The 26,396-nt window shown below is 48.3% G+C and overlaps 2 protein-coding genes across 5 annotated transcripts in view; one reads left to right on the top strand and one right to left on the bottom strand.

The window, feature by feature from the left end:
* Nucleotides 1–7,945, top strand: part of DKK3 (dickkopf WNT signaling pathway inhibitor 3) — a 29,239-nt gene extending 21,294 nt beyond the window's left edge. Inside the window, exons 5-8 of the mRNA XM_069965069.1 lie at nt 5,211–5,303; nt 5,608–5,746; nt 5,825–5,978; nt 7,691–7,945. Of these exons, the coding sequence (XP_069821170.1) occupies nt 5,211–5,303; nt 5,608–5,746; nt 5,825–5,978; nt 7,691–7,901 (597 nt within the window). The 3' untranslated portion in view covers nt 7,902–7,945. The remainder of the gene's footprint in view (nt 1–5,210; nt 5,304–5,607; nt 5,747–5,824; nt 5,979–7,690) is intronic.
* Nucleotides 7,946–11,471: 3,526 nt separating this feature from the next.
* USP47 (ubiquitin specific peptidase 47) overlaps nt 11,472–26,396 on the bottom strand; it is a 37,530-nt gene continuing 22,605 nt past the window's right edge. For all 4 annotated transcript variants that reach the window (XM_069965067.1, XM_069965068.1, XM_069965065.1 and 1 more), the window contains 16 exons: nt 25,396–25,472; nt 24,858–24,913; nt 23,789–23,901; nt 23,597–23,701; nt 23,069–23,276; nt 22,577–22,692; nt 21,950–22,069; nt 18,006–18,786; nt 14,684–14,859; nt 14,289–14,369; nt 14,090–14,205; nt 13,895–14,013; nt 13,003–13,133; nt 12,860–12,907; nt 12,483–12,613; nt 11,472–12,023 (listed from right to left, as the gene is read on the bottom strand). In XM_069965067.1, coding sequence (XP_069821168.1) covers nt 11,849–12,023; nt 12,483–12,613; nt 12,860–12,907; nt 13,003–13,133; nt 13,895–14,013; nt 14,090–14,205; nt 14,289–14,369; nt 14,684–14,859; nt 18,006–18,786; nt 21,950–22,069; nt 22,577–22,692; nt 23,069–23,276; nt 23,597–23,701; nt 23,789–23,901; nt 24,858–24,913; nt 25,396–25,472 — 2,553 coding nt within the window. In that variant the 3' untranslated portion in view covers nt 11,472–11,848. The remainder of the gene's footprint in view (nt 12,024–12,482; nt 12,614–12,859; nt 12,908–13,002; nt 13,134–13,894; nt 14,014–14,089; nt 14,206–14,288; nt 14,370–14,683; nt 14,860–18,005; nt 18,787–21,949; nt 22,070–22,576; nt 22,693–23,068; nt 23,277–23,596; nt 23,702–23,788; nt 23,902–24,857; nt 24,914–25,395; nt 25,473–26,396) is intronic.

Here is a 26,396-nt window from a genome sequence, read left to right as displayed (position 1 = left end):
CTGATGAAGGAGATGGCATCTAGGGGGCGAGACCTTGACCCTTAAAGGGCCCGCACACCTGATGTAGGAGATGGCATCTAGGGGACGAGACCCTGACCCTTAAAGGGCCCGCACACCTGATGAAGGAGATGGCATCTAGGGGGCGAGACCTTGACCCTTAAAGGGCCCGCACACCTGATGAAGGAGATGGCATCTAGGGGGCAAGACCCTGACCCTTAAAGGGCCCGCACACCTGATGTAGGAGATGGCATCTAGGGGGCGAGACCCTTACCCTTAAAGGGCCCGCACACCTGATGAAGGAGATGGCATCTAGGGGGCGAGACCCTGACCCTTAAAGGGCCCGCACACCTGATGTAGGAGATGGCATCTAGGGGGCGAGACCCTGACCCTTAAAGGGCCCGCACACCTGATGAAGAGGAAGAGATCTAAGAATTCTACAAGCTGTCTGTATGGGTGATGACTGCTGTGTATAACAATGTATGGGTGATGACCGTTTAGAAAATGATATGGAACATCACCGCTATATATAGCTGTATATACTGTATGTATGATCACTGTATGAGTGATGGCTGCTGTATATAGAAATGAAAAGTTGATGACTACTCTGTATGGATGATGACTGCTGCATGTATATATATATTGCTGTATATATTGTATGAGTGATCACTGTTGTATATAGAAGTGAATAGGTGATGACTACTCTGTGTTGTATGGATGATGACTGCAGTATATAGCAATGTATGGATGATGACAGTTATATATATATATATATATATATATATATATATATATATATATATATATATATATATATATATATTGTATATAGAAGTGAATAGGTGATGACTACTCTGTGTTGTATGGGTGATGATATGACGGGCTCCGCTTCTTCTCCGCGGTTTTCTCCTCGGTTAGTTGCGGTGTTAGTCGCTGTCAGCTCGTGTTTGCGCTTCTCTTGTGACCCGGAATCACAGCTGTGGTTTCGCCTTTGGTTATTTGTTCAGTTTGTTGCATTTGGGGAACTTGGAGAATGAAGAATCTGCAGGTCCTCTAATATATTACTCACCTCCAGAGCTGCATTCACAATTCTTCACTTCATTATCTGCAAAGACAAGTGACCCTGCAGGGATATCAGATAATATGGGGGGGGCAGGATCATCTTGGTGGTGGAGGGGCGGGTGCTAGGTGGTCACCGCATTGGAAGCTGTTGTCAGGATCATATTAGTTGTCACTCAGCTTTGCCAAAATACAATAAAATAAGATCATTGCCTCTATCCAGAAGATCCCCAAATGTAGTCATCCTGTTTAGGAGAAGATGGAACTAAAGAGCTCTGTCTCTACTGATTTAAAAAAAGATTGTGCCCACATATAATCATCACCGTCCTGAGCCCCCATATAGTTATTACTCTCCTGCACTGAACCCCATATAGTTATTACCCTCCTGCACTGAACCCCATATAGTTATTACCCTCCTGCACTGAACCCCATATAGTTATTACCCTCCTGCACTGAGCCCCCATATAGTTATTACCCTCCTGCACTGAATCCCATATAGTTATTACCATCCTGCACTGAGCCCCCATATAGTTATTACCCTCCTGCACTGAGCCCCCATATAGTTATTACCCTCCTGCACTGAGCCCCCATATAGATATTACTCTCCTGCACTGAACCCCATATAGTTATTACCCTCCTGCACTGAGCCCCAATATAGTTATTACCATCCTGCACTGAACCCCATGTATTTATTACCATCCTGCACTGAGCCCCATATAGTTATTACCCTCCTGCACTGAGCCCCCATATAGTTATTACTCTCCTGCACTGAACCCCATATAGTTATTACCCTCCTGCACTGAGCCCCCATATAGTTATTACCATTCTGCACTGAGCTCACATGTAGGTATTACCCTTTTGCACTGAGCCACCATATAGTTATCACCCTCCTGCACTGAGCCCCCATATAGTTATTACTCTCCTGCACTGAACCCCATATAGTTATTACCCTCCTGCACTGAGCCCCCATATAGTTATTACCATCCTGCACTGAGCTCACATGTAGGTATTACCCTCCTGCACCGAGCTCACATTTAGGTATTACCCTCCTGCACTGAACCCCCATATAGTTATTACCATCCTGCACTAAGCTCACATGTAATCATCACCCTCCTGCACTGATCCCCCATATAGTTATTACCCTTCTGCCCTAAGCCTAATGTAGTTACCTTCCTGGACTGAGCCCCCATGCAGTTATTATCCTCCTGCAATGAGCCTCCATGTAGTCAACACCCTCCTGCACTAAGACCACATTTAATTATAACCCCCCCCCCCCCTTGTAGTTATTACTTTTCTGCATTGAGCCGCTATGTAGTTGTTCCCCTTCTGCACTGAGCCCACATATAGTTATTACCCTCCTGTACTGGGCCCCCATGTAGGCATTACCCTTTTGCACTGATCCCCCATGTAGTTATTACCCACCTTTACCGAGCCACCTTATATTTATTACCCTCCTGCAATGAGCCTCCATATAGTTGTTACCCTCTTGCAGTGAGTCCCCATGTAGTCATCACCCTCCTGCACCAAGCTCACATGTAATCGTTTGTCCTGTACTAAGCCCCCATGTAGTTATTACCCTCCTACCCTTATCTCCGTGTAGTTACCCTGTTGCACTGAGCCCCCATGTAGTTATTACTCTCCTGCTTTGAGCCCTCATGTAGTCAACACCCCCTGCACTAAGACCCCATGTAATTATAACCCTCCCCTTGTAGTCATTACTTTTCTGCACTAAGCCCCTATGTAGTTGTTACCCTCCTGCACTGAGCCTCCATGTAGTTGTTACCCTCCTGCACTGAGCCTCCATGTAGTTGTTACCCTCCTGCACTGAGCCTCCATGTAGTTGTTACCCTCCTGCACTGAGCCTCCATGTAGTTGTTACCCTCCTGCACTGAGCCTCCATGTAGTTGTTACCCTCCTGCACTGATCCTCCATGTAGTTGTTACCCTCCTGCACTGAGCCTCCATGTAGTTGTTACCCTCCTGCACTGAGCCTCCATGTAGTTGTTACCCTCCTGCACTGAGCCTCCATGTAGTTGTTACCCTCCTGCACTGAGCCTCCATGTAGTTGTTACCCTCCTGCACTGATCCTCCATGTAGTTGTTACCCTCCTGCACTGATCCTTCATGTAGTTGTTACCCTCTTGCAGTGAGCCCCAATGTAGTCATCACCCTCCTGCACCAAGCACACATGTAATCATCGTGTGTCCTGTACGAAGCCCCATGTAGTTATTACCCTTCTGCTTTGCGCCCCATGTAGTTATTACCCTTCTTATAGGATAAATGCTCCCACAGTGGATACAAATAAAGGATGATACTTTATAGCAGAGAGAAAAGAGGGAAAACAAAACCTATTGTTTCCTGTTATCAGCTATGTCAGGTAGTGACTGTAGGTCACAGGGATGTGGTCTATTGCTCTCTGTTATCAGCTATGTCAGGTAGAGACTGTAGGTCACAGGGATGTGGTCTATTGCTCTCTGTTATCAGCTATGTCAGGTAGAGACTGTACATCATGGGGATATGGTCAATTGCTCTCTGTTATCAGCTATGTCAGGTAGAGACTGTAGGTCACAGGGATGTGGTCTATTGCTCTCTGTTATCAGCTATGTCAGGTAGAGACTGTACATCATGGGTATGTGTTGCTCTGTTATCAGGCTGGGAGGGGAGCTGTACATTATACACCCCTATAATTTGGGGGTTACAGATACTCACCCTGTCATTTGTAATTCTTTGCTCAGTCCCTTGAAGTGATAACCAGGAGCTGACAGATCATTGTGGATAATAGAAGAGATTTTTAGGAGGGGTGATCCTAAGCCCACAGCCACCACTAGTGGGAGCTCACTACCTATATATTGCATACAGGGAGCCTGAAAATAAGACTTAGAAGAGGTTTTGCTGAATTGCTAAATATAAGGCCTCCACCGATAGGAGACCTAGCAAAGTTGTTGTTTGGATGCATGCCCGCCGAACAGATCCCCAGGGCATGCAGCTGGGATTCTTTTTAGCCTGCCCCCCGCTGTCCCCTAACATCACTATCCTCTGCAGAGCCGCTGCATGCAGGACATGAAGACTGTCACCCGCCGCCGACCACAATGTTGCCTTCTGCGGCCATCACTTATAAATGTGCAGGCAAGGCATCAAGAAGCCCATCGCTTGGCGCTATCCCCATTGTCCCCACTGCCAGATGTAAAGCTGCACACAGTCTGCTGTTATCCCTTCGCCTGCCGCCATACTGTATGCTGTACCTGCTGTGCTGTATGAGTGTGCTGTGGTGGGCTCCCCCTGGTGGCCGGAAGCCGCCATACCGTACGATCTCTCCCTGCTGTGCATGTGACATGTAAATTCTTCTTCATGGAAAAATAAGACGTCCCCTGTAGATGAGACCTCTTATTTCCCCCTCTTTGGGAGCAAAAATGAACATAAGAGTCTTTATTTTTAGGGAAACACGGTATGAGTGACTGTAATACTAGTATCAATCTCTATACAGTGAACTCCTCCCTACTGCTCCTGATCACACTATATACTGGTGCTGGGGAAGTCCAGCTGCTATTACATGGTGTACAGTATGGCAGTACTATTTATATGCACTGTATAACAGTATTAGTAATGTGTACAGTATGGTGGCTCTATGTATACTGTAAAACAGCATTATGTGTCCAGGATGTCAGTATTAGTTATGTATCATACAGCATTATTTATGTGTAGAGTATGGCAGATTTATGTGTACTGTATGGGTGCGGTATGAAGGTTTTTTTTTATTGCGTATTATATAGCCACATTCTTAATATGTACCATATTGCAGATTATATACTGTATGCTAACATGTGTACAGTATGGCAGTTGGATTTGTGTGCTGTATGGCAGCATTAGTTCTAGGTACAGTATGGCAGTTGGATTTGTGTGCTGTATGGCAGCATTAGTTCTAGATACAGTATGGCAGTTGGATTTGTGTGCTGTATGGCAGCATTAGTTCTAGGTACTGTATGGCAGTTGGATTTGTGTGCTGTATGGCAGCATTAGTTCTAGGTACAGTATGGCAGTTGGATTTGTGTGCTGTATGGCAGCATTAGTTCTAGGTACTGTATGGCAGTTTGAGGCGTGTAGAAGCTTCCAACATTAGAGACCTGTCACTGATGATGTCACTGATGATGTCATATAGGAATGCATCGTGGATGAGGACTGCAGCCCTGGAAACTACTGTCACCTCTCAAGCCTTAACTACAGGTGCCTGCGGTGTAAGGAGGAGGAGGCGGTAAGGAATCTCTACCTGGAGCCTTGTATCCTTCCACTAGTCTGTGACTAGGATGGTAACAGAACATCCAGAGCTGCACTCACAATTCTGCTAGCATTGTTAAGCATCAATGGCTTATAAATCTCTATATGCATTTCCCACAATGCAGCACAACCTGGCACTGCATACTGTGAACCAGCCCTGTTCTGTGGGACCTAACAAGAATTGTGTAGAATATTGAATGCAGCTCTTGATGTGACTGGAGACGTGATATGGATGTTAAGCTCCGTGCAGCTTGTGATTGTCTTTCTCTTTGGTTTTGCAGTGCACCAGGGACGGGGAGTGCTGCGAGGGGCGGCAGTGTGTCTGGGGTCAGTGCCGGACGTCCTCCAGGGGGCAGAGCGGGACCATCTGTGAGAGTCAGCAGGACTGTGGCCCCGGGCTGTGCTGTGCAGTGCATACAAGTAACTTCATACACTCATCTATTTTATACTCTACTCACATCCAAAGCTGCATATGTATAATGCTCTCTCTCCCTGCAGGTCTCCTGTTTCCTGTCTGCACCCCACTGCCTGGTAAGGGGGAGCAGTGCCAAACCCCGGACCCATTCCTGGAGCTCTTCACCTGGGAGTTGGAGTCTGAAGTCCCTGTGAACCGCTGTCCCTGTCCCAGCGGCCTAGTCTGCCAGCCCCAGAGGTGACTACCGGGGAGGGGGTCAGTGATGCTGGGGGCGACTACCGGGGAGGGGGTCAGTGATGCCGGGGGCGGCTACCGGGGAGGGGGTCAGTGATGCCGGGGGCGACTACCGGGTAGGGGGTCAGTGATGCCGGGGGCGACTACCGGGGGCAACGGGGCTCCCAGCCTCTCATTCCTCAGGTCCAGTCTGCTGCTCTAATGTCTGACATACAGGAACCAGAGAGCTCTCTAATGTCTGATATACACGATAAACAGCACTCTAATGTCCAATACACAGAAAAAAGAGCACTCTGATGTCTGACACAATGCATAAGAGCACTCTGATGTCTGACACAATGCATAAGAGCACTCTGATGTCTGACACAATGCATAAGAGCACTCTGATGTCTGACACAATGCATAAGAGCACTCTGATGTCTGACACAATGCATAAGAGCACTCTGATGTCTGACACAATGCATAAGAGCACTCTGATGTCTGACACAATGCATAAGAGCACTCTAATGTCTGACACAATGCATAAGAGCACTCTAATGTCTGACAATGCATAAGAGCACTCTGTCTGACACAATGCATAAGAGCACTCTAATGTCTGACACAATGCATAAGAGCACTCTAATGTCTAAGACACTATACAGAGAGCACTCCAATGTCTGACACTATACAGAGAGCACTCCAATGTCTGACACAATGCATAAGAGCACTCTAATGTCTGACACAATGCATAAGAGCACTCCAATGTCTGACACTATACAGAGCACTCCAATGACTAACACACTATAGAGAGCACTCCAATGTCTGACACGCTATACAGAGAGCACTCCAATGTCTAAGACGCTATACAGAGAGCACTCCAATTTCTGACACTATACAGAGAGCACTCCAATTTCTGACACACTATACAGAGAGCACTCCAATGTCTGACACTATACAGAGAGCACTCCAATGTCTGACACTATACAGAGAGCACTCCAATGTCTGACACGCTATACAGAGAGCACTCCAATGTCTGACACTATACAGAGAGCACTCCAATGTCTAAGACGCTATACAGAGCACTCCAATGTCTGACACACTATACAGAGAGCACTCCAATGTCTGACACGCTATACAGAGAGCACTCCAATGTCTGACACTATACAGAGAGCACTCCAATGTCTAAGACGCTATACAGAGCACTCCAATGTCTGACACACTATACAGAGAGCACTCCAATGTCTAAGACGCTATACAGAGCACTCCAATGTCTGACACACTATACAGAGAGCACTCCAATGTCTAAGACGCTATACAGAGAGCACTGTAATGTCTGCAGATAGTGTTAAATAGAGGTACACACTGTATACAGCTCTGATGTCTGCAGATGGTGTTATATGGGGGTACACACTGTATACAGCAGTAATGTCTGCAGATGGTGTTATACGGGGGTACACACTGTATACAGCTCTGATGTCTGCAGATGGTGTTATATGGGGGTACACACTGTATACAGCTCTGATGTCTGCAGATGGTGTTATACGGGGGTACACACTGTATACAGCTCTGATGTCTGCAGATGGTGTTATATGGGGGTACACACTGTATACAGCAGTAATGTCTGTAGTGTTATACGGGGGTACACACTGTATACAGCTCTGATGGTTGTAATGTATAGACAGTCAGTGATCAGTATACAGAGCAGGCGGTCACTCATCCTCTGCATTGTGTTACAGTCCCGGCCTGGTGTCAGTCTGTGAGGAGGCGTCTGTCCTGCACACTGCAGAGGAGGATGCATCACCCATCAGCCCCGCCCCCCAGGAGCAGATAGTCTATGAGGACGGCCCCCTGGGGCCCACAGGTCACCGATACGACCTCCAAACCTCTGAAGACGCCATCGACACAGAGTCCGAGCTTCCTCAGCCGCAGTTCATTGATTTTATTTGAAGATCTGAAGCACAAACCTGATATGACCCCCCCCCCCCCCCCCCCCCCCCCCCCCCGGACAATGACATCATCACCCTGATGACATCATAAGGACCTGCAGGATATCCCCTCCCCCCATGCAGGTCACTCTCACTCATTTCAATGACTCAAGTAATTATGGGTAGAGTAGTGCCAGGGTGACCAGGGGGGTTGGGGGGCGAGAAGCCACAGCAACCCCAAACCACATCATCCATTGCTGTATTGCATCGGTGGAGATGTAGGGTTTGCTCAGGGCTGTCTAGCATGAATACAACTGTAACAAACCCTCAGCTGTGAGAATCAGCATATACAGGAACTTTCCATTCACTTTTTTTTTCCAAATTGATAAAAACTGAACTATACTTAACTGGAAGATCCCTTCATACAGCTTATACTAAACCATTGGCGCCACCTGGTGGCCATCCTGTGCAGTGCAATTAGATTTATTTTAAATCTATTTATTTTTTTTGACAACAGATCCTGTTCAGCGCTGCCCCCCTGTCCTGAGGTCATGTGTGGTATTGCAGCTCATCTCCATTCATTTCAGCACAGCTGAGCTGCAATGGCAGACACAACCACACCACCTCTAGATCAGTGTTCCCTAACCTGTGGCTCTAGCCGTTACAGATCCACAACTCCTTACATGCATTGCATGCTGGGAGTTTTAGTTCTGCACAATTTGCATCCATTTTCTGACATCTTAACATGACCTAATGCCTAGAGAAGTCACTCTGCAGGATGGAAGTGCAATAATAGTGCAGGCTGCATGTGTCACATGATGTACAAGTTCCAATTATATTTTTGGCAGATTCTCCTGAGTTCTGTAAATAAACTATTTTAATATCTCGGTGCAGCTTGTATGAGACGCTGATTCATTAAAGACAATTTTTACAGTGCAAATATTTATAGGAGAGAAGAGGAGCTGCAGATCCTAGAGGGGTGGTGTGAATGAGGGCAGCGCCATCTGGTGGCGGAGGTCAGGAACTGCGCCAATGAGTCTTACAAGAAATACACAACTTTTTTGTCTCTGTCATTTATTGGCATGTTCATTGTTGTAAACAGCGGTCGGCATGAAAAAAAATTATCAAAACCTTGTACGGATCTGTTATAAATTAGATGGCAATCTCAGGAGTTATGCGGAGGAGTCCGGAACTTATTGTGGGGGGTTTTATATTTATTTCTGTGAAACAAAAGAAAAACGATAAATGACGGATTTTCTGGCGATTTATTGTGTTGTGGGAGATGACGATGATTAAAGTAAGACGGTGAGGGAGGAGAGAGAAAAGCAAAAAACATCAGAAATAAAGTGTTCACAACTAAAAACAGTGTCCAGAAAACATCCCCGAACCCCACAGAAGCCTCTATATACCGTACAGAAGCCACCTGTATATACCGTACAGAAGCCACCTGTATATACTGTACAGAAGCCTCTATATACCATACAGAAGCCTCTATATACTGTACAGAAGCCTCTATATACCGTACAGAAGCCTCTATATACTGTACAGAAGCCTCTATATACCGTACAGAAGCCGCCTGTATATACTGTACAGAAGCCTCTATACTGTACAGAAGCCGCCTGTATATACTGTACAGAAGCCACCTGTATATACTGTACAGAAGCCGCCTGTATATACTGTACAGAAGCCACCTGTATATACTGTACAGAAGCCACCTGTATATACTGTACAGAAGCCACCTGTATATACTGTACAGAAGCCACCTGTATATACTGTACAGAAGCCACCTGTATATACTGTACAGAAGCCTCTATATACCATACAGAAGCCACCTGTATATACCGTACAGAGGTCTCCATAACACAAAAGCCGCCTCTGTATACCGTACAGAGGTCTCCATATACCACAAAGAAGTACCTCCATACTGCACAGGAGTCTCTATATAGTGCACAGAAGCCCCCTCTATATACCGCAGTACCAGAACAATGTCACTAGGCGGCAGCAGCACTGTCGGCACAGTGTGGATATGGAGGATCGGGGGCTGGGGGGACAAAGACTATTTACACAGTAGAAGATTGCTCTATTGCAAAGCGAGGCAACCAGTGGCTGCTGCAGAACTACAAGTCCCAGCAGGCACTCCAGGCTACATCTGCATTCTGACCCTCAGGCGGGGGAGGACACTATCAGGAGCGGCGCCAACACACTGCGACTCTGTCACTGAATAGAAGTGTCATCAAGGAGTAAAACAACATGGCCGACTTCCAGAAACACCAACACCAGAGATGAACGAATCGCTCATCTAAACAAAGATCTTGGTTTTGCTTATCGTCTCGGCTGCCTGTCAGCGCTGCTCCGCTCCCTGCCACTCCGCCCCGGGTGCCAGGGAAAAGCTGGATCCAATCCTGGGAAACTGGGAGAAGTTCGCCAGGATTGGATCCAGCTTTTCCCAGCATTCAGGGAGCGCAGCAGTGCTGACAGGCAGCCGAATCGATAAGCGGAGCGCTGATCAAACAAGCTCTAACACTCATCCTCCATTTAAAGTGGTTCTCTAGTATTAGAAAACACAGCTACTTTCTTCCAGAAAATAGCTCCACCCGTCCTCAGGTTGTGTGCAGTATTACAACTTGGCTCCATTCACTTTAATAGAACTGAGCTGCAATACCGCACACAGACTGAGGACGGGGGTGGCGCCATATACTGTGACACACAGTAACCAGTTGAGCTTCAGGATGCTGACAGTATATGACAGTACTCCTCACACGACGAGGGTTTTGCCCACCATCATCCACAAACAGCGCTGTCCGTGTGTACAGGTTGTGCGCGGTACTGCAGCTTCTTTCATTACGGAGCTGTATTACCGAACACACCCCATACACAGGGGCGGCTGTGTTTTTGGAAGTGAGCAGCCATGTTTTTCCGCTCCTAGACGACCCCTTTAAAAGGGAATATGTCGCCTCAGTTTTCTTTTGCCGATTAGAATCAGATAGTAAAACTTGTTCTTTTATTCTAATCTGTTTTTATTTTCTGACTGTAATTTTTTTTATTATTACACGTTATGGGGGCGGCCATATTGCCTCAGCTGTTAGCGCCATTTAGTGACTGGCAGTGAGACATTACTGAGCGCGCTCTGTGACCTGTGAGGAGGTCATTCCACAGGGAGCTGCTATTGTCTCCTCTATCCACTGGTGTTACATGACGCTGCAATGCTGTACAGATCACTTTACTGCAGCCTCCTCTTATTACCACAGACACAACAGGAAGTCTCAGCTTAGTTATAGCTGACACATTCCCTTTAAGCGTTATATACGCCCTTCTCCTTCCTGCCGCCTCCTGGGACCTGTAGTTCTCCAGCACTTACACAGCTGCCATATCTTGCTCTATATCCTCACATCCTATATACCTCATCTTCCCCCTCCCACCCAGAGCCCGTCTCAACCCACCGGCAGGCGAGAGACAAGTCCGGTTGTATACAGCAGTATGGGGGTGGGGGGTCCGGCTCTCGCTCACATACAGACTCGCACTCAATGAGGTAATGTGTGTATCAGCAACATAAAAGTGTCCAGGCTTTATTATTTATTTTTTTTACTCCCCCCCCCCCCCCCCCCTTCCCCAAATCGGAGCCTGAAGCCACCCAGGGCGGTAGCGGGTGGCGCCTCTTACCTGAGCTAGGTGATGCCCCTTCCTCCGCTGCGCCCGGGTTGCTTTAACTTAATAATCTCTTTAAATATATCATCTTGATTCTTATTTGCACATCCCTTTCAGCTTTACAGTTTAATCGACCATAGTGCAGAACATGATTAGAAGTCACAAACAAGGAACCCAGAAGGTTACTAGGCTGCTGATTGGCTTGGACAGCCGACCAATCAGTGCTGGTGTCATAGCTCCTCCCCCCGCCCCACTGAGAGGCGCCACCTCCGGTGGCAGTGAACCTGTCTAGAACACAAGAAGCATGGCCGGGTGTGCGGGGCGTCAGTCTTGTGCGGCGTCTTTGTTGGACGCTCCGTCCAGGTAGATTTTCAGCGCCTTCTCCTTGCGGGGGGAGTAAGTCACGCGGTGTCCAGTCTTCTGCAGCCGGCTGCTCTCCTTCTTCATCAGCTCGCTCCTCTGCTCCTCCGATAACTCCACCAGGTCCTCAGTTTTATCCCTAGAAATAAAGACGCCTTAGATGGGATTCTACTGGTGGTCTAGATCAGATCTGAGCGTTCCCCTCCTGAAATACTCTGTGCTGCTGGGTGATCTGGCTTCTAAGATATCTACTGCTGAAATCCTCTGTGCTGCTGGGGACCCTGTACATACTGTATCGGCTGCCGTTACCAGCTGATAGGTGTGACTATAGCCACACTGTGCGATGCTTACCCTGTGACCCTTATAGCATGAACAGCCCACATCTCTCCTGAAATACTCTGTGCTGCTGGGGACCCTGTACATACTGTATCGGCTGCCGTTACCAGCTGATAGGTGTGACTATAGCCACACTGTGCGATGCTTACCCTGTGACCCTTACCATGAACAGCCCACATCTCTCATGAAATACTCTGTGCTGCTGAAGACCCCTTTCCTTGCACTATGTCATACCTCTGCCTGCCCCCCTTCACTCCTTTACCTGTAGAATATGACGGCGCCATCGTCTGAGATGTACAGCGGCCAGGCGTTCAGTGTCGACACTTTCGGGTTCCAGTCTAATTCCTGATGTATCTCCAGAACGGATATGTCACAGGGAAAGGTCCCTCGTCCCTGAGGAAGGATCATGGATCATCATACATCATCATCCTCGTTATCCATATATATCAAATCAATCTATATCAAATCAATCATCATCAGTCAAATCAATCATCATCATCATCTATACCAAATCAATCATCATCATCTATATCAAATCAATCTACATCCATATCATGCTCATCCCTATCCATCATCCTCATCATCCATATTAATCATCCCTATCAATTATCTTCTTACCTATCAATCATCAGGACTTACCTTAGCAAACTCTAAGTTCTCCAGCGATATTCCACTGAGCTCACAGATCTGGAAGAAGAAAAAGAAAAGGTAAATCTCCCCATCATCTGTGCGGCAGGATGATAGGAATCCTCCCGGCCATGACCTATAACCCCATCGCTCACCTTCTCCTTTAGCTCCATCACACTGTTGGTCTCCAGCACGATCTCCTGGAATGGATCCAGCGTGAGCTGTGACGGCCTCCACCTCTTGGCGAGTAGAGACAGCTGGGACATGGACTTCATCTTCTCATTTTCTGTCAGGAGGAAGAAGGGAAAACAGGTAAAACTAAAGGAGGAGGAAGAAAGGAAGACAGGTACAAAGGAAGAAGGGACAACAAGCTAAGAATAAAGGAGGAGGAAGAAGGGGGGAAAAGGTAAGAATAAAAGGAGGAGGAGGAGGAAAAAAGAAGGGGAAACAAGGTAAGAATAAGAAAGGAGTAGGAGGAAGAAGGGAAAATAGGTGAGAATAAAGAATAGGAGGGAGAAGGGAAAACAGGTAAGACTAAAGGGGGAGGAAGAAGGGGAAACAAGGTAGGAATAAAGCAGGAGTAGGAAGAAGGAAATATAGGTAAGAATAAAGCAGGAGTAGGAAGGGAAAACAGGTAAGAAAGGAGGAGGAAGGTAAAACATAAAAATGAAGGAGGATGAAGAAGGGAAAAATAGGTAATGAAGGAGGAAAAAGGGGGGAAACAAGTAAGAATGAAGGAGAGGACAGGTGTATACAAGGGTTGCCATATCCACAATGACCAGGAAATGGTGGGGTGGGATCTGATCAGACCCCAGAGATCAATGACGCTGTGGAATGCTTACATGTAAGGGTACATTTACACAGATTTATCTGACAGATTTTTGAAGCCAAAGCCAGGAATGGATTTGAAGAGGAGAAATCTCCTTTCCTTTATGGCTTGTTCCCTGTTTATGGTCTGTCCCTGGCTTTGGCTTCAAAGATCTGTCAGATAAATCTCTGTGTAAACGCACCATAAGGGGGGCTGATATTCCTCATTGATCACGTTACCTTCCAGCACTTCCAGGAAGACTTCCCAGTTGCTTGAAATACTAATCTCATTCTCGTACACGTGGTAATCGAGGAATACTGTGCCCGGGTTCTTCCAGGTTTTCTTCCGTAAGCGGAATCTGCAGATGAGATGAGAGCAGTGTGATGCCTCCGGCCACTAGGGGGCGACCTATGAGCCAGTGGCCGGCCACCTACCTGTCTATAGAGAGCTCCAGGCCGCACTGCTCCCTGAGCTGCGGGATCAGCTCCTCCTTAGACTGCCGCACGCTCATCCCTTTGGCGAAGACGGCGTCTAGCAGGAACTTACAGGGCTGGGAAGGAAATGATAGAGAGTATAATAATACCGCCAGGTGGTTAGATGTAGTATAGAGGGTGAGTGCCCCCCTTCTCTTACCTCAGGCTCGTTGACCAGGAGCTGGAACACCTTCACTCTGTATTCTCCTTTCTTCAGGGCCCGGCCGAGCCGGATGGTGATCTGATGGGAGACATTATACATCCAGGTTATATCCTGTAGCATTATATACTGCACACTACCTGTATACTGAGCCAACCTGGTGCTGACAACATGGCGGCCAGATGAGGCAGACATTGTCAGGGAGAGAATTTTCACACAGCTACTTCCTTGCAAAGACAGCACCCCCCCTGTCCTCAGGATGTGTGCAGTAATACAACTCCGCTCCTTTCACTTCATTAGAAGTGAGCTGTAATACCGCAACCCAACCTGAGGACAGGGGTGGCGCTGTGGCGCCATGTTTTTGCAGCCTGAAGACTCCCTGGGCTTATACACACCTTGTTGTCATCAGAAAAGGAGGAGAGGGTTTCGTTCAGCCGGACGCTTTCAAACTCCTGGTTGCTGGCGTAGACGCGGAAGACTTTAAACTGGGAGGACGAGACCCCCACAAAGGGCTCCAGCTGCTGCTTGAAAGCAGAGAGGGTGATTCTCTTATCTACATTCACCAATAAACCTGCAGGACAGAGAAGAGCGTCAGCAGTGGTCGGCGACCCATGGAGAGAGAAGAGCATCAGCAGTGGTCGGCGACCCATGGAGAGAGAAGAGCATCAGCAGTGGTCGGCGACCCAAGGAGAGAGAAGAGCATCAGCAGTGGTCGGCGACCCATGGAGAGAGAAGAGCATCAGCAGTGGTCGGCGACCCACGGAGAGAGAAGAGCATCAGCATTGGTCGGCGACCCAAGGAGAGAGAAGAGCGTCAGCAGTGGTCGGCGACCCAAGGAGAGAAAAGAGCATCAGCAGTGGTCAGCGACCCAAGGAGAGAGAAGAGCATCAGCATTGGTCGGAGACCCATGGAGAGAGAAGAGCATCAGCAGTGGTCGGCGACCCAAGGAGAGAGACCACTTTTCATTAACCAGGTTAAAGGGGATGTACATCAAAACTTTTTTTTCTTTCAGATCAGTGCCAGAGATTTGTAATTTACTTCTATTAAAAAATATCCAGTCTTCCAGTACTTATCAGCTGCTGTATGTCCTGCAGGAAGTGGTGTATTCTCTCCAGTCTGACACAGCCAGCCACCTCTGTCCATGTCAGGAACTGTCCAGAGCAGGAGAGGTTTTCTATGGGGATTTGCTGCTGCTCTGGACAGTTCCTGACATGGACAGAGGTGGCAGCAGAGAGCACGGTGTCAGACTGGAAAGAATTGTACAAGCTCTGGATGTGACTGGAGTACAGAAGCAGCTGGCAGTCCGCTAGTGAGCATGGTACCTTTTGGCAACTTGGCAGTGGATTATGCACAATCTCGGGTCTCTTGCTGTAATGAAGAGTCAAAGAGGAGTTGTGGATCAGCGTTTTGTGCCGCACTCTGGCACATGAATAAGCAATGCTGCCCGGCCGCCTGCTCACTCAGATGTCAGCGGTATCTGCCTGCAGAGGACTGATCCTGCAATCAGATATAGTTGTAACTTCTAGCCTGTGTAGAAGACCACCAGCAGTTCGTTCTTTGGTTCAATTCCCAATCAGGTCTAAATTAGTTCAGGTTTTTTTAACTCACAAAAAAAACAGAACAAAAAACGATTTATTTTTCTCACCACTGCTTAAAAAAAAAATAATTTTGGATTATTTTTTCACTTTTAAAAATTGTACAATAATGGAAAAAAAAAGGAAAATAGATACATTTCATTTCCATCAGGGGATTCGAACCAAAGAAAGAATTGCAGGTGGTCTCTAGGAAGCTGATTTACCCCTAGACCACAGCTCCCAACACATTTGGGGTCATAGATTTAACTATATCTAAGTGTTTCTTACAGACAAAAACTGCCTACAGAGGACTGATCTGCAATCACAGACACTGCCTGACAGCAGAGCGAGCAGGAGGCCTGGCAGCAGAGACACTGACAGCTGAGCGAGCAGGAGTCTGCACTATGCACCAGTAATGCAGCATTGGTATAGGGTCTGGACTATGCACCAGTAATGCAGCATTGGTATGGGGTCTGCACTATGCACCAGTAATACAGTATTGGTATAGGGTCTGCACTATGCACCAGTAATGCAGCATTGGTATAGGGTCTGGACTATGCACCAGTAATGCAGCATTGGTATGGGGTCTGCACTATGCACCAGTAATACAGTATTGGTATAGGGTCTGCACTATGCACCAGTAATGCAGCATTGGTATGGGGTCTGGACTATGCACCAGTAATACAGTATTGGTATAGGGTCTGCACTATGCACCAGTAATGCAGCATTGGTATGGGGTCTGCACTATGCACCAGTAATGCAGCATTGGTATAGGGTCTGCACTATGCACCAGTAATGCAGCATTGGTATAGGGTCTGCACTATGCACCAGTAATGCAGCATTGGTATGGGGGTCTGCACTATGCACCAGTAATGCAGCATTGGTATGGGGGTCTGCACTATGCACCAGTAACGCAGCATTGGTATGGGGTCTGCACTATGCACCAGTAATGCAGCATTGGTATGAGGTCTGCACTATGCACCAGTAATGCAGCACTGGTATGAGGTCTGCACTATAAACCAGTAATGCAGCATTGGTATGGGGTCTGCACTATGCACCAGTAACGCAGCATTGTTATGGGGTCTAGACTATGCACCAATAATGCAGCATTGATATGGGGTCTGCACTATGCACCAGTAATGCAGCATTGGTATGGGGTCTGCACTATGCACCAGTAATGCAGCACTGGTATGGGGTCTGCACTATGCACCAGTAATGCAGCACTGGTATGAGGTCTGCCCTATGCACCAGTAATGCAGCACTGGTATGAGGTCTGCACTATAAACCAGTAATGAAGCATTGGTATGGGGTCTGCACTATGCACCAGTAATGCAGCATTGGTTTGGGGTCTGCACTATGCACCAGTAATGCAGCACTGGTATGAGGTCGGCACTATAAACCAGTAATGCAGCATTGGTATGGGGTCTGCACTATGCACCAGTAATGCAGCATTGGTATGGGGTCTGCACTATGCACCAGTAATGCAGCATTGGTATGAGGTCTGCCCTATCTATGCACCAGTAATGCAGCACTGGTATGAGGTCTGCACTATGCACCAGTAATGCAGCACTGGTATGAGGTCTGCACTATGCACCAGTAATGCAGCACTGGTATGAGGTCTGCACTATGCACCAGTAATGCAGCATTGGTATGGGGTCTGCACTATGCACCAGTAATGCAGCATTGGTATGGGGTCTGCACTATGCACCAGTAATGCAGCATTGGTATGGGGTCTGCACTATGCACCAGTAATGCAGCATTGGTATGAGGTCTGCCCTATCTATGCACCAGTAATGCAGCACTGGTATGAGGTCTGCACTATGCACCAGTAATGCAGCACTGGTATGGGGTCTGCACTATGCACCAGTAATGCAGCATTGGTATGGGGTCTGCACTATGCACCAGTAATGCAGCATTGGTATGGGGTCTGCACTATGCACCAGTAATGCAGCATTGGTATGGGGTCTGCACTATAAACCAGTAATGCAGCATTGGTTTGGGGTCTGCATTACACACACAGGCACCAGTAATATTCCCGGAGCACAGATCAGAAATCTCTATCCCTCCCCCCCCCCCCGTTCACCTGATGGGGAAGAACATGGACACATAACACAATATCATCCCAGCCTTCTCACACACGTACATTTCTGTCCTTCCCTGGACCCTTCCTCCCCAGAATGCATCTCTGCTTTGAAATACATGTACTGGGCCTCCCCCCGGCTCTTGCCACTCTCGTCGTATTCGCTGTCCGTCCCAGAATCCTCCTCGGCCGTGTCCCAGGTTTCCTTCTTTCCTTCATTTGCTTTGGACCTGCGGCTGCTGGTGATGCTGTGAGAGTCCAGCCCGTTGGCCAGAGGGATGGGGGCATTGTCCGCATTGCACAGAGTGTCACTGCTATGGCTTGAGCTAAGAATATCGCTGTCCACCGAGCTGGTGCTCCGGTCATTATTAATATCAGAGTCCGACCGCTCTTCCGACGGGAAGTTGTTTTCAGGGTCAGCTGGGAGAATCCGGTTCTCCAGATCTCTGTTGTCGGCTGACCCCGAGGAGTCCGCCTCGTTTAGTGGAGAGTCTATGTTTTCGAAGTCGCTGCCCTCTGTGCTCTTACTGCTGTCCCCGTTCCCGCTCTCTTCCTGCTGCTGGAGAGAGAGGGACTTCAGTTTTTCAGTGCTTTCCTCCAAAATGGCTTCCACAGATTTGCTACTGTTCTTCGAGCGCTCGCAAAACTCTTCCCGATGCCCAGGGTTCCCGCATGGCTTTGGACAGGAGGAGGAGGAGGAGCGGCCCGCCTGGGGTCCCGGAGCGTGTTCCGGTAATGAAACGTACAGTCTGATGGTGTTGGCGTGACGGTCTAGAAGCTTCCACAGATGGGAGTCCGGAAACTGCAGCTGGTGGTCGGTGGAGTCCGAGCTTTCCACAAACACCTGGAACAAAAAAGTCAGACGCTTGTGAGATGGCACGGCCGGACACAAGGATATTGGCTCACAATTCAGCAGGGGGGGTCAAACAAGCGCCCCTCCAGCTTTTCTAAAACTACAACTCCCATCATTTTAAAGCTTTGGCTGTCCAGGCATGATGGGAATTGTAGTTTTGCAACAGCTGGAAGGCCAGAGTCTAAAAGGGGGAAAAAAAATTAAAAATTATACACACACATACATATATACAGTGGTACTGTAAATTCCCATAGGGAACAATGTTAAACTGATTAATTGGTTCTTACACTCAGCTGCGGGGGACACCCTGTAAAGAAGCGGGGATTCCCCTCATTATGATGGGATTCCCCACTTCTTTACAAGGTGTCCCCCGCAGCTGAGAGGAGCAGGAGCGCGGCCCACTCCTGCCTCTCACTGCGGGGACGCCCTGAAGCCGGCTGCACTGACCTGACACTCCACGTCCCCCCCCCCCCCCCCCCGCTGGCCCGGAGCTCTTCCTGTATGATTCCCCCGCAGCCGCACGCATCTGCTGTTCTGCCGGCAGCCCCGCTCACCAACTCCTTAGCTGCTTCCTCCCGCTGGTCCCTGCCGCGTCTGCAGACTCTCATCCTGCAGACGCGGCGGGGAGAAGCAGCTAAGGAGCTGATGAGCGGGGCCGTGGGCAGAACAGCAGATGCGTGCGGCTGCGGGGGGACACATACAGGAAGAGCTCCGGGCCGGCGGGGGGGGGGGGACAGGTCAGTGCAGCTGGCTTCAGGGCGTCCCCGCAGTGAGAGGCAGGAGTGGGCCGCGCTCCTGCTCCTCTCAGCTGCGGGGGACACCTTGTAAAGAAGTGGGGAATCCCATCATAATGAGCAGGGCTCCAGATGGCGACCAAAATGGTCGCCAATGCGACTAATATTTTGCAAATGGCGCCCAGATTTATTAATCTGGGCGCCATTTGCGACTGGCCCCGGCGGCGGCGCGCTGTCTCTTTAAGTCCGGTCCCCGGCTGATGCGCGGCTGCCGGGGGTGTCCCGTCCTATCCCCGGCAGCGCGGCGCATCAGTGAGCTGCCTGGGGCCCTGACTTCCGGCACAGGAAGCGCACGTCAGAGACGCTTCCTGTGTCAGAAGTCACAGCCCCGGCGTACAGGAGCTCACTGACGCGCCGCGCTGCCGGGGATAGGACGGGACACCGCCGGCAGCCGCGCATCAGCCGGGGACAGCGTCCGAAGAAGAAGAGGATCGCCGGGGGAGCGGGTTGTCAGGTGAGTTTGTGTGTTTGTTTTTTTTAAATACTGCTTAGCATAGAGGAGGAAGGGGGGGGGGGGCATCTATAATGAGGGGAAGAGAAGGGGGGGGCATCTATAATGGGGGGAGAAGAGGGGCCATGTTCAAGGGGGGGAGAGGGGGCTATCTATAAGGGGAGGGGGTATCTATAAGGGGGGGAGAAGAGGGGGCATCTACAATGGGGAGGAGGAGGGGGCATCTATAATGGGGGTAGAGGGGGTCATCTATAAGGGGAGGGGGTATCTATAAGGGGGGGAGAAGAGGGGGCATCTATAAGGGGGGGAGAAGAGGGGGCATCTATAATGGGGGGGGGAGAGGGGGCATCTATAATGGGGGGGGGAGAGGGGGCATCTATAATGGGGGGGAGAGGGGGCATCTATAATGGGGGGGAGAGGGGGCATCTATAATGGGGGGGAGAGGGGGCATCTATAATGGGGGGGAGGAGGGGGTCATCTATAAGGGGAGGGGGCCATCTATAAGGGGAGGGGGCCATCTATAAGTGTAGGGCAAACTGGCTGCAGACACTGGGAGATAGATATATGCACAATTCTTATTATCAGGGCCCCTCAGGTGTCTGTATTGTAGGGGGTCACTTGCATTAGTCACTAGGTGAGAGATATATCTATCTATATACACATCTTGTGGGGGGTCACTATGGCTGCAGTCATAAGTCTAGCTCAGTATGTATAGACTGTTGCAAGCTTTTAAAGGGAACCTGTCACCCCCGGTGACGGGGTGACAGGCTCCCAACCCCCCGTTAGAACCCCCTATACTCACCTCATCGCGCCGGATCCCGCTTCTGAAGATGGTCGGGTCACGGAGATCTCAGCCGCTGCAGCCCGGCGCGCACACTGAGAGATGAGTCCAACACTCATAGAGAATGACGGAGCGCTGGACTCTCCTGTCATTCTCTGAGCGTTGGACTCATCTCTCAGCGCACGCCGGGCTGCAGCGGCTGAGATCTCCGTGACCCGACCATCTTCAGAAGCGGGACCCAGCGCCATGAGGTGAATATAGGGGGCTCTAACGGGGGGTTGGGAGCCTGTCACCCTGGCACGGGGGTCAACAGGTTCCCTTTAAGTTCAAGTTCAGAAGAGTAAGCCTCATTAAAAGGCTAGCCAAGTGAAGCTGAAGTACTGAGTCAGACTGGATATGGTTGTCAGACTGTATGTGGTTGTCAGACTGTATATGGTTGTCAGACTGTATATGGTTGTCAAGTTGCAAGTTTCCATGTTGAACATTTTCAAACTAAGAAAAGAGAGAATCTAAAGGAGGAGGAGGCTGCCGCGGCCTCTGCACACAGTAAGTCCCATTTAACATAACATTAATTTTACATGGTTTAAAATGTTGGCGACCAAATATTCTATTTGGCGCCTAAATTTTTCAGGTTAGGAGCCAATGGCTCCTAGGTAAATTTTTTAGTCTGGAGCCCTGATGAGGGGAATCCCCACTTCTTTACAGGGTGTCCCCCGCAGCTGAGAGGAGCAGGAGGGCGGCGGCAAGTGTAAATAGCCGCCCGCTACTGCCTCTCAGTGTTCCCGAACACCTCTGTCAGCTGAACATCAGTTCAGCTGACAGTTATCGCCCTGGTTTTGTTCGGATACCGAGCAAAACTTCGGGGGGAAATTTAGTTCTAAAACCGAATTGTTCGAATACCGAGGTGTTCGGGAACCGAGGTTTTACTATAAAAATTATAAATATATATATATATATATATATATATATATATATATATATATATATATATATATATATATATATATATACACACACACACACACACATACATACATACATACATACATATATAATTCCCCCCCACCCACTGATTATTTCATAGGGAATCCTGTAGGTTCAAGGCAAAACAGGACAAGGAAACCTCACCTTATTGCTTCTAAAGAATCCCTCGGCCTTGAGCGTTTTGTTGGGCACGCTGAGCAGACGCAGGTCATTGTAACAGCGTTCCAGAACAATCCGCATGTGCTCCGGAGGCAGATCTATGCTCTGTAATACAGGAGAGACACAAGGCTCAAAAAAGGGGACGTTCACCAAATTTTTTTTTCCTTTCAAATGAACTGGTGCCAGAAAGTGTCACGGATTTCTAATTTGCTTCTATTTAGAAATCTCAAGTCCTCTAGTACTTATCAGCTGCTATATGTCCTGCAGGAAGTGGTATATTCTTTCCAGTCTGGAGAGCAGGAGAGGTTTTCTATGGGGATTTGCTGCTGCTCTGGACAGTTCCTGACATGGACAGAGGTGGCAGCAGAGAGCGCTATGTCAGACTGGAAACAATACACCTCTTCCTGCAGGACATACAGAAGCTGAAAAGTACTGGAAGACTGCAGAATTTCTTTTTTAATACCAATTGAATGTAATGTAAGGAGCAATGTTGCTATAAATTACACTTGGGAAAATTATGGCAATTTTTTTTTTTTTACTATAGGAACACGGAGGAAGCGAACACTGGAAAAATGAAACTGTCACAGACATAGGATTTGCTCTTACGCCAACCTTAGATATCAGCTGCTTAAACTCCTGGATGGTCTGACTGAGATAGGCACGAACACTGACAGGAGAAGCGATGGTTTCTGTCTTCAGGTCCACCACATACACCTTCACCATTACCTCTGCAGAGAACACAGACAGGTCAAGTGATAAAGAAAACCCCATATACATTACAGCTGCAAAATAAAAACCTGTGGCCCTCCAGCTGTTACAAAACTACAATTCCCATCATGCCTGGACAGCCAAAGCTTTAACACGACTGGAATTGTTGTTTAGCGACAGCTGGAGGGCCGCTGTGCGTTTGAGTTAGCTGGTCCTCCCGGATTCAGTGGGTTCGGCTGGCCTTACTCTAACACAGGGGGAGGGCTCTCCAGCTGTTGCAAAACCACAACTCCTATCATGCTTGGACATGCCTGTCCAGGCATGATGGGAGTTGTAGTTTTGCAACAGCTGGAGAGCCAAGGTTCCCTTCCTCAACATGTATTGTTGATGTCTCACCTCCAGGCTTATACGACTGGAACACTTGGTCCGGCCGCTTAGTTTCCAGAAGGAGATCGAACATGTAGGAGGACTTGACACCGCCGAGCAGGAGCCCCATCGGTCGATCTTCCTCATCCTCATAGGAGCGCTCCAAGTAGTCGTGAAACTCGTCGTATTTAACCAACCGGCAGCAATCCAGGGGAACGACACCTTCCAGGTCCATAATCTGCAACAGTCAGGATAAGAGCCGCCATCAGCATGGGTATCAGGAGTCTCTGGCTTAGCCTGGCAATGCGGATACCACCACAGATGACAGCCTTAGAACAGGGGTAGGGAGTCTGCGGCCCTCCAGCTATTGCAAAACTACAACTCCCATCATGCATGGGCAGCCAGAGCTAAAAGCTTTGGCTGTCCAGGCATGATGGGAGTTGTAGTTTTGCAGCACCTGGAAAGCCAAGGTTCCTTCCCCCTGCCTTAGGAGGACATAGCAGCTGGTATCCCCTATAACTCTAGGACCTAGCAACCCGGACCTCCATATCATCATACCATATAGGCGATCTCCACGGCTTCCTTCATGGTCTTGTCCTTGTGAACTTCCAGCTTATTCTCCATCAGGATTTGTTTGACAGGATGCATACAGAACAGCTTCAGCTAGAAGAGAACAGAACGTCCTTATAGTATATAACATAATTATCCTGCTCTCCATGCTGCAGCCCCAGGAGACGGCCGGCCACTTACCTTACACGTATTGCGCTCAATCTCCCGCTGCCGCTTCTCCTCCTCCTCTTGTTCCTTCTCTTTCTGCACCAGATGTTTGATGTGCTCGGGAAATTCTGAGGCCTCCAGAAACTCTGGGGAGTAAAGTACAAAAGTGAGAGACCGAAGGATGGACGCAGCCGCTCCTCCATATTGTCTGTGGCCACAAACGCACCCCGTGGTTGTCACTGCAAACAATAGGGATGGCCTATGTTCATAAGCTTTCAACTATTCTAATGTGGGGGTTGGGGCACGGCGTCCAACTTAAAGCAGTAATGCAGCAAAAAAATGTTTCTTTTAAGTCAACTGGTGCCAGACATTTGTAATTTACTTCTATAAAAAAAAAAATCTCCAGTCTTCCAGTACTTATCAGCTGCTGTATGTCCTGCAGGTGGTGGTGTACTCTCCAGTCTGACACAGTGCTCTCCGCTGCCACCTCTGTCCAGAGCAGCAGCAAATCCCCATAGAAAACCTCTTCTGCTCTGGACAGTTCCTGAAGGTGAACCTGAAGGTGGCAGCAGAGAGCACTGTGTCACACTGGAGAAAATACACCACTTCCTGCAGGACAAACAGCATCTGATAAATTATCTTCAGTCTTCCAGTACTTAACAGAAGTAAATTTAATCATGACTTTACAGTGTCTGATGTAAAGATGACACCCAACAGTAACAAGATATGTGCAAACTGTGACCTAGCAGTAAATGCTTGCAGAACTACGAGTGCAGCTCTGGAGTATATCACAGCATGTGGACAGACATAAGTGACTTTAACAAGTTGAGAATATAGACTGTAAATAGAGATGAGAGAACCTGCTGAAAGTATGGGCCATGCAAACCGGAACAATCGGCACCTGAATCCCGCTGCCTAGAGAAGATAGATGCAGCCCGAGGACTGCCTGGAAAACATGAATACAGTCACAGGCAGTCCACGGGCTGCATCCATCTCCTCCAGGCAGCGGGATTTAAATGCGAATCGTTTGGATCCATGCTCATTTGTAACTATAAGCCTATGTGACTCCTCTATAACAGCGGGTTACATAGAGGTTACTCACTTGCATTCCTGACCGGGTTCTTCAGACGATACATTAGCATATAAGCATTAGTAGAACTGCAAGGAATAAAGAGGATTTATAAGGAATAGGTTTCGGTCTTGGAATACAATCCATCAGCAATATAAAGGGGTGTTTTCCCATAGAAATCCATGGGATTCCAGAGAAAAAGAATAAAAAAAAGACAGCAGGTGGCGCTATAACAAGTATATAACAGCAGAGGGCGCCACAGCAAATATCTAACATCTATATCCAGACACAGGAGCTTTAGGAAACCTTACGTCTTGTCTGATCTACTGTAAATTATTAATTAAAGTCCTTTATTGTTGGCTCTACCTAGATAGGCCATGATAGTAACACTGCAGATAAGACTGTATTGCACTGCTCTCCAGGGATGGGCTATGCATATATGATGACTGTATATACATTATGCTCTGCTTTACTGTATATACAGGCAGTACGGGATGTGACCTCCAATATGGCCGACCCCAGAAGTGACAAGATCAGACAATGATGTGAGGAGTACGTGGGCGGCACTCACCTAGCGAAGGCACTGGAGTAGTATCCGCGGTTTCCTGTGGATCCCCCGTAGGTTTTCTTAATGTCCTCTGGAGTGATCTGTAAGAATAAAACATGTCTGCTCATTCCATAAACCGATCAATGTGACTCCTTATTCTGTCAGGTGGGAAAATGCAGGACGGGAGACTCGTCTGTACAACCCGTTTGTGGAGATGTTCATGGTGGGAGAGTGGATGTGACAATGTACAGTAAGTTTGGGGTTGGAGAATATGGATGCATGGTAGCCAGGCTGTATCCATGTTTTCCAGGCAGCCCTAGGGCTGCATCCATCTTCTCCAGCCACTGGGAGTCCGATACAGAGAGTTCCATATAACCAAATCCCTCAAGGTACAAAGTGTAAAGTATGTGTTATTGCTGGTAATATTGAGTCTATGCAGAGGAGTCTGTTATCTCCATCACTCTTCTAGCTCTGCAAGCTCATGAGTGACGTCACTTTTGTGCCGCAGCGTTAAGGTGGTGGTGGTGGGGTGGACCTCTTTTGACCGTCCAGAAGAGTAATTGACAGGGCCAGGAACCAATGGCTCCCAACCCGGTCAAACACAGCCTCCCATTTAACTAAATGTGTTTCTGATTAGAAGTGCGTACAGTGAAAGGGCCAGCATGAACACCCAGCGGCACTTACCCATGTGCTGAAGCTGGACCGGGCTGCCATGCAAGTGCATCCAGAATTCTTGATGCCTCTATACGGTTCTATAGGGCATCCGTTCTGGGCAACTACAGTACAGTTCCTTTAATTTTCAGTCCTTTTTTCCAGCATGGACACATTTCAGGAAAAATCCTGAAGGGTGTCCATGCCCCATAGAACCCTATGGTCAGAAAATCAGGACAGACTTTGCTGATGTGGGAAGGGGCCTTACTGTATTCAACATTCAGACCACAACCGTTTATCAGAAACCCACGTCCCTTTAATCAGCCCCAACAAAAAGCGTCTAAAACTCATAATTGGGGCACGAGACTTTGAGT

The sequence above is a fragment of the Dendropsophus ebraccatus genome, chromosome 4 (assembly GCF_027789765.1).
Source record: "Dendropsophus ebraccatus isolate aDenEbr1 chromosome 4, aDenEbr1.pat, whole genome shotgun sequence".
Classification (NCBI taxonomy): Eukaryota; Metazoa; Chordata; class Amphibia; order Anura; family Hylidae; genus Dendropsophus; species Dendropsophus ebraccatus.
The sequence above is the reverse complement of the archived record's forward strand: the minus strand, read 5'-3'. Positions and strand labels throughout refer to the sequence as shown.